General features: G+C 36.0%; 1 protein-coding gene across 1 annotated transcript in view; it reads right to left on the bottom strand.

Moving 5' to 3' along the window:
• LOC107681871 (transcription factor GATA-5-like) overlaps window positions 1-7,418 on the bottom strand; it is an 11,249-nt gene extending 3,831 nt beyond the window's left edge. The window contains exons 1-4 of the mRNA XM_016478239.1: window positions 7,357-7,418; window positions 3,602-4,261; window positions 1,488-1,657; window positions 158-286 (exon numbers count right to left, since the gene is read on the bottom strand). Of these exons, the coding sequence (XP_016333725.1) occupies window positions 158-286; window positions 1,488-1,657; window positions 3,602-4,121 (819 nt within the window). The 5' untranslated portion in view covers window positions 4,122-4,261; window positions 7,357-7,418. The remainder of the gene's footprint in view (window positions 1-157; window positions 287-1,487; window positions 1,658-3,601; window positions 4,262-7,356) is intronic.
• Between the last annotated feature and the right edge of the window lie 3,730 nt (window positions 7,419-11,148).

The raw sequence follows: 11,148 nt of genomic DNA, 5'->3' as shown, positions 1-11,148 counted from the left end.
CGCACACACACACACACACACACACACACACACACACACACACACACACACACCCGGGCTGACGTGCTCGAGCATGCACCCTCCCAAATCGAGCTCTAGTTAGAAATATCAGTCTTGTGTGGCACAATAATGCCGACTGACTCACATGCACACTCACCCCGTGGAGCTTCATGTACAGTCCGCAGGCGTTGCAGACGGGCTCTCCCTCTGCGTTTCTCCTCCACAGCGTGGTCGTACTGGTATGACAGTTAGTGCAACACAGACCTGCTCGCCGTGACGTGCTTTGCTGCGGAGACAAACATACAGAATTTAGGGAAGTGATAAATATGGCGGACTTTGAGAGAATTTTACAGAGCTGAAGAGAGGAACTGAGACAGGGAATGAAAGAAATAAAAATACCCCTCAAACAAAAGGGGAGATAAAATATAAATATAATTTTCACGAATTAAAAATATCCTGAATCATAAATGTGTTAATAAAAAGGTTATATGTTTTGTTAAAAACATTTTGCACTGGCTAAGATGTGTAAATGTATTATACAGCATTTATTTTAAATGCAAGCAACTATGGTCATAAATAATAGAGAAAATGGACAGGAACTCTGTGAGCAGGCCTTTATATTCATTCCAAGCATCATTTTATTAATTCAAAGGAGGATTTTAAAGGTACACATCATTAATATTCGTCTAGAGAAAGAATGAAGCTTCTCAGCTGAAATTCGGCATAAAGTTTAGCGTTGTTTTGAGTTTTGCACTGCTTGGGCTAAAAACAGTCCGACCCAAGGACAAGGTCATGAATGCAAAAATGAAAACAGAGAGGTAGAGACGAGTGAGAGAATTGCGTGAGAGAGAGTAATAAAGAGAATGTGTGAGAGAGAGAGTGAGAGAGAGAGAGAGACTCCTGGGAAACAGGACAGCAGTGAAGGCTTTGCTCAATTTCTCTCTTTCAATGGCCTTCCCCGGTACTAACCCTGAGATCAAGCCACTACCCTCTTAACATGAATATAAATGAGCAAACATAATTTCATAAAAGTTTTTCCAGAAAACCAGCAAAAAGGTTTATATCTTGTCTGGGGACATACGGATATTTTACTTTTCCTTCTAAGCTTGAGGTCTGTATTTGTCTAATAAAAATAATTTAATTTCAAGTATTTGCCAATGAGGAATAGGCCTACTTCACATTAAAAATGATTTGTCTGGGAATTTGGAAGAAAAATGTGCTTCATGTGTTAACATCTAAATCAACTGCTTGAATTCATCTGAATTTTTTTTTTTTTTTAATATGATTGAATAAATGATTATTTAATTGAATCAATGTTTATATTAGGTCAAACCAAAGAAAGTAATTTTAAAGGGTCAGCAGGTAAGGTAGAAATAACTGTTTAAAGTAACACCTGCACCTGCTCACTTTTTACAATGTTGCATTGGAAAAGTTCGTGTAAACCCTAAAAAAAACAAGTAAACGATAATTAACAAATGGGCATTTACCAGGCGTTTCTGTGGTTTGATTAGAGGTCGATTGATGCCGTTTATCTTGTGGTAGAGGCCGCACGCATTGCACAGGTAATGTCCGGTCCCGTCTCTCCTCCACAGCGGCGTTGAGATGGAGCCACAGTTCACACACTCGCGCCCTTCACACGGCAGCTCTTCCAGCATGTCTGAAAGGAGATACAGCTAGTTTTTCATTCATTTCCCACGGTTTACTTCTAGGTTCAAAGCGATTTATGAGAGGACAATGTTCGTTAAAATCATAAAATTTCGCGAGACGAAATAATTGTTAAGTTCAAATGAAGGGAACGCTCAGTGTAATGAGATGTAACTGTTGTAATTTTTGTTGTTTCTTCCTGTTTTATTTCTCTAAAAAGCCAAATATCAATCAACTTAAATGGACAAAAAAAAAAAATTAACGATGTATATAGCCTAGGCTATTGATCAGAGCTCATAGACGCTGCGTGTTTTTAAATATACGCCGTTTCCAATTTAAAGCGGTGACTTGACTATTAAAATAAAGTTTTAAAACGTTCTATCACACAAAGATTTCTTTACGTGTTGCGCAATTTCTGACTACATTTAAACAGTTTAAAATTTGTTCAAATATAGGCATAGCTATTATTTCCATAAACAACAGGGTTCGCTCTAACATTTTATGGATTTGTAGGCTATATGATTTTTATATAAAGGGAGCGTTCTAAAAAGTTTGCGCATATAACAAAATATAGCCTAATTTAAAGAGGTAGAATATTCAAATAGGCCTAGTTATTATTCCCCTATCCAATATGTTCATATTTGCTAAAATAAATAAATAAAATTAAATAACTATAGACTTTTATTTATGTGTTAAGAAAAAGCCTAATGTAGGCTATAATACAAGTTGTTTTTCATTTTTAAAGCCCTGTAAAAACTCCACACTTTGCATTGATTCAAATAAACCTATAGGTAAGGCCTGGTGTTTTCTGAGCATCAGCGGTATGGAATGTGACAAAACTCTAGACGGAATTAAGAATGGATTAATAAGAGAAAATCCAGGGTCACTGGAGTGTCTATTAGGGCGGCTGACGAGGCACGAGGGCCTCAGGCGAGCGGAATGTCAATGGGGCTCTTATCAGTGTTAAAGATCCAGGGGTCACCGATCAATCAAGATAATGACACGTGACGCTCTCCAACAATTTATTTCAAATAAGACGTGCGTATTAATAATCTTTCTAGAATGATGTGTTGCCATTTTGCAGTTGAACATGTCTAGGCTGTTTAATCTGGTTGAGTTTTTCCTGACGGACTGCTGTAATCTAAAATGCAGCCTTACTCAAGTTTATTAAACAATTTTCGTAGCAAAACATCAAAATACGCAACTGCTCAATATCGAACGCCCGAGCCTTATGTAAGCCCGAACAAATCGCCCTCGGTTGTAGAAAGAAATGTGACGTTTTATGGACTATCAAAGAAAATGTGTCCACCTAAAGCACTGAGCTTCAAAGGGAACGGCCGCTAAATGTGTATCTGACCGTAATGGTCTGTTTAGAAAAGTTTGATCAAGGTGACAGTAGCTTGGATAGTTCTCACAATTATGAGGTGTGCACGGGACCCTTTCATCAATCCACAAGTGGACAGACAATAGCAGGGAATTAAATTAACATTTAAATTAAAGTGATTGCATTGCCCATTAAACGATGTGTATTAGTGGAATAAGATCAAGTTTTGTTTTGATAAGGTTTTGTAATGTGCCTGTGTACCCTAGCCAAGCTGGTATTCTAGTGACTTCTAACAACGATAGTCTAACATAAACACCAAGACAGCAATAAATAACCCTGAACACCACTGCTATAAATTGTGATATCACAGCATCAAACGAAACCCCCTCAATTCCAACCATTTTTGCCTGCTGACTAGAAAGATGGATTTTAAACTAAATGTAACAACTAACTTTAAAATACGACATGTGTGCAAAAGGATACTCAAGCCTACAGAATCCTAAGCGAAATTATTTTAGAAGTGCGTTAAAGTGATGCAGCCCAAACGTTTTGTTATTTTGTCAGTGTTTTGCTAGTGTACATATATTTACATCAGAGAGAAAAAATAATAACTATTGTGACCAGTCATTTTACCTAAACTGGACCTCCTTCCCGGTAGAGTTCCCTGGCGTCCCTGAAGACCCATCATGCCGCCATCGAAGGGCCCTGGCGTCCATGAGGTTGCCATCTCTGGGCTCATGTAGGCCGCGTACGGACTGGAGTACGAGCCACCGACGGAGCGCACCAGGGCACTTCCATATTGATCTGCCCGGCCGCTGTTACCCAACACCAGCGGATTCTGGTACGCGGCGTCCCTGCCGGTGCTGCTGCTTACCGGCGGGCTGTGCGAATAAGAGAAACCGGGAGGAGGATGAGGGCTGCCCGGGTTGAAAGAGGAATTCTCCGTGCCAGTCTGTGGCCAGGCGTGGTGACTGCCGAGCCCGTGGGCTTGATGCGTGGACTCACACGTCTGTAGGTAGGGCAGGGTCTGGAGCATGGCAGGTACACGGGTGGTGGGCACATATACAGGTGAGCTGGCGGACGGATGGATGTAGTTCCCGGAATCGTGTGCGTAAGGGGACGGGTTGGAAGATAAAGCCAGACTCGAATACATAATGTATCCAATGACTAAGCTATCCTTTTAAGTGTTGAAATCTTAAAATTCGCCCAAATTGCAGTGAAAGCCTCGATAAAGTCCAAAATCTCCAATGCAACGGTTTCGTGAGCAGCGGCCTCAGAAAAAGGAATTCACTCCTAATGAAAAACCAAAAACCAAAAATCAAATTATTTTACAGGACTTAGATAGCCGAAGGTTTATAAAAAAGGAGAATAAAATTGAATTCAATGAAACGCATAGATAAATTGTTATGGACTAACAACATAGGCTATTCCAACATTTGCAACAATGCTTTGAAATCAGGAATGTAATAAGTCGAATTTTATAAACAATCATAAACTGTATAAAAATACATCGGCTATTGGCTACAGTCAAGATGGACAAACCGTTATAATTGTCATGATTTTTCGGTTATCTGTATCTTTAGATTTGTATTTAATAGACTAAAATGTCATCAATTAGCCTGCTGTCCATATCTTTACATAGGGATATAAATAATTATCAGCAGCAGTCTCAGATATCCTGGGAAAACTCTATACCGAACCATTAAATCATTTGTGGGGATCGAATCAATCCGCACTGTTATCTCTCTAACATCTATAATTTATCACTGAAAACGCAGATTACATAAAAAACGTTGATAGCTGTAAGGAAAGGGTTTATATAATTTCATCCAAGAGCTCTCGCTGTATTATCTCACCAGATAAGGACGGTTAGTGATAAAGTCAGGAACCCTCTTTTCCAAGTGACTTGATTGAATATCGCCGTGGAAGTTCCCAGTCTCTTCTTTCTTCTTGATTTTAGCCCAGAATTCAAACTTCAACGCGTCTGCGTAACACGAAAAACTTGTAGTTGTCCTCTCCGCGTTTGGACGTGTCACTGTGCCTTGTCTGTATATCTGGAGATAGCTGCTGCTGCAGATAATGCCTAATATAACTGTTCTCTGATTTGCTCTCTACTTTACTGCGAGTTATTTGTAAGAGCAGAACCACGTGACGCGCTCCAAAGGTAGGACCCATGGAGGAGGAGAAGAACGAGGGATAAACTAGATGGTGTGTTGCGGAGGAGGGGTGTGCTCCTACCTGTAAGATCTACATTTGCTGAGTCCACTGCATTTTAAACGACTGTGTTTTTAAGTCGATGAAAGTTAACTTTTAAAAGACATTTAAAGCAGTTGGAAAATTGCTTTGACTGAGGCACCAAAGCAACTATGATCCAAGTATGCGCAATAGAAAAATCACACATTGTTCTATAGTGCTATAAAACATTGTTTTACTTTTTTACTTGTTATAATTTAGCTACTTTATTTTAAATAATTTAAATGGGTCTAAATACGTTCCAAATAATACCAAAGCACTGGACTAATACGCGTTTTTCTTGCGCTACTGTGCACATTATGTTTTACAGTAATGGCTTGGGATTTTGTTTGTACTTTCTTGTAAAATAAAAATGTTGCAGTAAAATAACCTAGCTGTCTGTGCGAGAACGTAAAGCTCAATTTTATGGCCCGATAAATCTGGATGTGTTCTCTATAAAAGCTGTAGGAGATAAGAGATACGAGCGACAGCTTAGTATGACGATACAACAATAATCACACTCATTATACTCAGTTGGAAATATTGTTATCTTAGCGGTATTGTTTGAGTTATCACCCCTCCCCTTTTTTCGGATAAAAATAGAGTTTTAAATATGTATGTAAATAAATACATTACTTACACGTGCTAATGTAAAGATAACGCAGAATAATACAATCTCAAATAAAAACGCATTGAATAAAGCAATAATAAGGGATGATACAAAATTCCAAACGCACGTTTTAGATTAATTTTTAAAAGGGTTGATTAACGAAAAACTCTTCTGTGCAAATAAATTGGCTCAAAAATATCAAATAGGGATTTCACTTCTCAGATAGGCCTATTTAGTGATAAATTAAGTAAAGTAACCAAGCGTAGTAAATTTCTCTTAAATTTCAGAAAGGTGGTCGCCAATCAGTCTCCTCGACAGGCCGCTGATAATGAGATTAATAAGTGATGTTGCGACCTGTGAACTCATTGCTCGCGCCACAAACGCGTGGAGAGGACAATTGAGCACACACCCTGTCTGCAGCGAGGGAGCCAGCGACTGTTTGATCACTGGAGAACCTACACGGGTTAAATAAATCCCCCTTCACCTCTCAGGCGTTTCATTTGATCAAATCCGTCTTTACCTGAGAGTAAATCACCACAGAGGATTTTCAATGGAAGCCGTTTCGTTTTGTCAATAGATAGGCCTATAAATAATGTGGTCACACATTGTTTGGCACAATAACACACACTTGAAATAAAAGTAGGCTAGTAAAAATGAATGATTATTAATGTGTGCTAGCCTACCTGAATCTACACCGTTTTATGAATTATTATTTTAGGTTACATTGTTTTTGTTTTTAAAATATTTTGGGAATCTAGCAATTTATCACCTGGCATCCATTCAATTGTCCTAAACAGTTTTTGAAAGACACCCTCTGCCACACAGACAGCCGTCTTGACAGACAACCAAAGCAAGAACTTAACGATGCAGAGAAGAACTGTAAATTCTGTTCTGCATGAACGGTCACGCGAAATGCCAAGTTTTAGTTGCTTAGTTGTTTTAGTTGTGTGTGTTTGTTTGTGTGTTATTGCTGGGAAACACACACACACACACACACACACACACACACACACACACACACACACACACACTAATGCGGGGATAAATCACTGTGTAATCTATTTGAAATAGTTATGTGTTTAAAGATGAACTTGCCTTGTCACAGAACAGCCTTGTCACTATTTTTTTAAATAAATGTAAAGATGCGAGAAAAACGCAATCACCGCTGCTTAATTGCAATTAACATGTGATTAAACATAACGAACGACGAATCTTACAATGGGTTAAACAATACGCTGTATTTGATATTCTGGAACTCATTTAAACACATAACCCAGTTTAATTTTTTTAAATGACGTTTATAAAATCAGATAAATCTGTTACCATTAGCTAAACAAAATAAACAAGTGTCTGAGTATACAGCACTGTTTGTAAGTAATAATTCGATTGATAGTATTCTGAGATAAAGTCAGACTGGCAGAGGTAATACTGAATGACGTCAGACACCGGAAGACTGAAGGAGGGGAACTTGAGTTATGAATCCACCACAGACTACTTCTATTAATTGACGAATGACTACTAGCCTAATTGATTTAGCATTTCATACCTTTCATGACACCGTTCTGGTTGCTTGAAACTTCTTCAGCTAGTCTCCATCTATGTTAAAGCATTATTACACGTCCAAGAATAGATTCGACCATGCTTTGATCAGCCTTTCAAAGTTGTTGCTGGTAGCCTATAAATAAGTATACAAATAAATAGTTTTTTTTTTCAGAATGAAATTGATAAAAATGGCCTGTTTGCTACACGATTCTCATATCATGATGTAAAAATCTTACAAGTCATTACATTTTTGATCCCCTGACGCCGTTTGTTTGTTTATTTATTTATTTATTTTGTATTTATTGATTTATTGAAAAAAAAAATTGTCTAAAATGCTTGGGTAAGGATAATGAGAGCAGTATTTAGAACTAAGAAATACAAAATGATAAACAAAATACGAAATGAACTAACAAACATTGATTAAAATTTGAGGGAAACAATTTACCAATTATAAACTTTATAATTTTGCCTGCAAAGTGGTTCCCTAAATCATATAGGCCCATCTTTATCTTCCAAAAAAAAAAAAAAAAAATGATTGTTAGTTTTTATTACATTTACTGTTGAATCAACAATATTATTATGTAGGCAACTATAGTCACCATGATAATTTTCGTAAGGACTATTTACATAACCAGAGACTGACCGGGGGGAGCAGTTTGATGGACAGCTAATGAGGCTCGCGCGGAGAGGGCCTCACGAGGCACCTCATTCATAAGCGCGCGGTATCAGCCGTCCCCTCATGAGAGACAAGCATTAAACCCAGCCTTAACCCCCAGCGTTTAGTAGCCGCTGAAACACTCAGGATGAACCTCTTCCAAATCATGAAGGGATCAGCAGGAGATTAATAATGCTCAATCTTAACGACTGCGTAAAAGAGACACCCTTCGCTACCTCTCCCCCAATACTGTTGATGCGCTCATCTTACTTTGTTATTAGACCAGCCACACGTCTAATTGTGACATAAATCTTCCTATTATATCGGCGTTAGCCTACGTCGAAGTATTCAATAAAGATTCTACTTTTGCTAGGATAAGATTCTACTAGGATATATTATAATCTTGAGTTTTTTTACGGTGTACTTTGATGCTGTCGTTTGTGTAAAGCGCGCATTCCTTCAAGGTAAACGGAATTTGAGTCTTCAAGTTTAGAAGCAGGCTGAGATAACTCAAGAATGCTTAGAGGTATTTACTGTCTATATATGGTCCTTCTCACTAATTTCACCTCCACTGGTACCTTACATTGTGTGGTTGCAGACAATATTGTTTATTAATATTTATTAATATTGTTTTAATAGCTTTAATTCAGGCTATAGCCTATATCAACTACATAATTTTTTTTTCTCACACAAATTATACAGATCCTATTTACTTATAGGTTACTTACTTTTCTATATAAATAATAATAATAATAATATAAATTTTTTAGGCCACCTTAATTTTTATAGAGGCTATCTTTCCTTTATTCTTGTCATTTGTCTTAAGCATAAACCAATTTGTATGACATAAATAACGTTTCTGTCATTCATATTTATTTCCTGTTTATGCCTATTTTTATTATTATTTCCTATATTGTTTGACTGTTTCTGTAATTCAATATTTATTTATATTTATCCACTTCCTATTTATGTATAGGTTTCTTATTTTCATATATTAATTATTTATTGAAAAATAATATATGATTGAAATAATCTTTTTAAATACTGAAAAACTAAAGCATTATATTAAACAAGATTATTCTGTAGCCTATATTATCCTTTTTTCTTACTATTTGTGTTAGGTATAATCAAATTTTCATAACAGGAATGACATTTTTTTGTTGTTTCTGTAATTCACATTTTGTTTTACCGTTTCTGTAATAAAATATAAAATACATAAATCCTATTTATGTATAGTTTACTAATTTTCATATATTTATTATTTACTAAAAAAGAAATAATATATGACTTTAAAATAAATGTTTCAAATTCTGAAAAACGAAAGCTTTATATTAAACAAGAATATTCTGTATATTATTTCAGGCCTATCTTATATATATATCTTTTCATTTTGTCTTGACATTTATGTTAACATTTAATCAAATTTGCATGACGTGCATGATGTTTTTTGTTTCATTGTTTCTGTAATTCATATTTTTTATCAAAGAATACAAAGATTAAATGAAATATTGTCCTTGATCAGAATAAAACTGTGGTCAGTCTGTTGTGGTTTTTGTGGATAGTTCGGCTCATAACTAAAGACACTGCAGCCACTAATCAAAGTTTATGATGTAGTGTGTGACTGTTATGACTTTGTGTGTGATAATGTGGTTTTAGTACAGAGATTATGAGGTTTTGGAGTAATGTCATGACTTGTATTTGAGATTGTAAGATCATACTGATTTCAGTTTGACGCTTCTTCATTTTTTTTATTTTTTATGTTGTGTTAGTGTGCTTTACCTTGAGAAAATATTGCATGACGTTTAATTGTGATCACAACATTGTGATTAGACCAAACAACCATGATGAAATTGAATGTTCTGATTGGGAGCTGATTTTTTTTTTTTTTTTGATTATTAAAACAATGGCTGTATGTAACTGAATGATGTGTAATATCACAGCCTGTGTGTGTGTGTGTGTGTGTGTGTGTGTGGTTTGGTCCGGTGCAGGCGAGCTGGGGAATGCGGAGCTGGAGTCAGGCTAATCTGTGAGAGCAGAGAGACTGGCTCCTGTCTGCCTGTCTGCCAGGCCTCTATCTGTGCGTCTCAGTTCACACCCTCCCTCCCTATCTCTACTGCAGCGCTGGGGCACAGCATGGGATTCAGCTGTCCCCCACAGGGCCACAGACTACCAGTGCACACACACAAATCTAAATCATCTCTGCATCCAACATACACTTGTGAGTTTTACATCATCTGTACCAACAGACATAATCGAATACATACACAAACAAACACACAACATGAACTTCACATATGCACACTAACATTTGAAAAAGCATAGAAGCATAGAAAAGCGCTATATAAATGTAATGAATTTATTAATTATTTGTATGTTCTATCAAAAACATGTGGATTGATGAGTTGATCCTCATTAAAAAGCCCAATACACAAGCAGGCAGTAGAATGTGAATATAATCACACACACAGACTACAGGATTATCACCCTCCCATTAAAGGGGTCATATGATGTTGCTAAAAAGAACATTCTTTTGTGTATTTGGTGTAATGAAATGTGTTTATGCGGTTTAAGGTTAAAAAAAAACATTATTTTCCAAATTCTCTGTGTGTATGTGCTGTACATGTGGAAGAATTGACAATAAAGCAGACTTGACTTGACTTGACTAAATGTGTTGAAAATAATACCTCCCCTGGCTATTGGGAACCATATAAACCAAGTATATTCAGTGGTGTCCAAAATATATATATTTTTTATCCTTTTCTAATTAAATGCTAAATCAATGTTATTGTTTTAATAATAAAATATAATAATAATAATTATTATTATTATTAATATTACTATTATTTAATAATAATTATAATTACAAATCTAATCTAATTTAAAAAATATATAAATATTATTAAATAATAATAGTATTTATGTATATTTTAATCAATTTGATTTTAACATTTCTTTTGATATTGGATCCATTATTGCTGCACCACTACTCAAAAAAGGTTCCGATTTATTTAATTGTTCATTTATGAATAACGAATGAATGAATGAAAGTAATACTTTTATTCAGCAAGGCTATTGAAATTAATTCCAAAGTTACAGTAAAGACATTTATAATGTTAGAAAACTAGTTTATTTCAAATAAAT

This window comes from Sinocyclocheilus anshuiensis, unplaced genomic scaffold (assembly GCF_001515605.1).
Source record: "Sinocyclocheilus anshuiensis isolate Anshui unplaced genomic scaffold, SAMN03320099.WGS_v1.1 scaffold2595, whole genome shotgun sequence".
NCBI classification, from domain to species: domain Eukaryota; kingdom Metazoa; phylum Chordata; class Actinopteri; order Cypriniformes; family Cyprinidae; genus Sinocyclocheilus; species Sinocyclocheilus anshuiensis.
The sequence above is the reverse complement of the archived record's forward strand: the minus strand, read 5'-3'. Positions and strand labels throughout refer to the sequence as shown.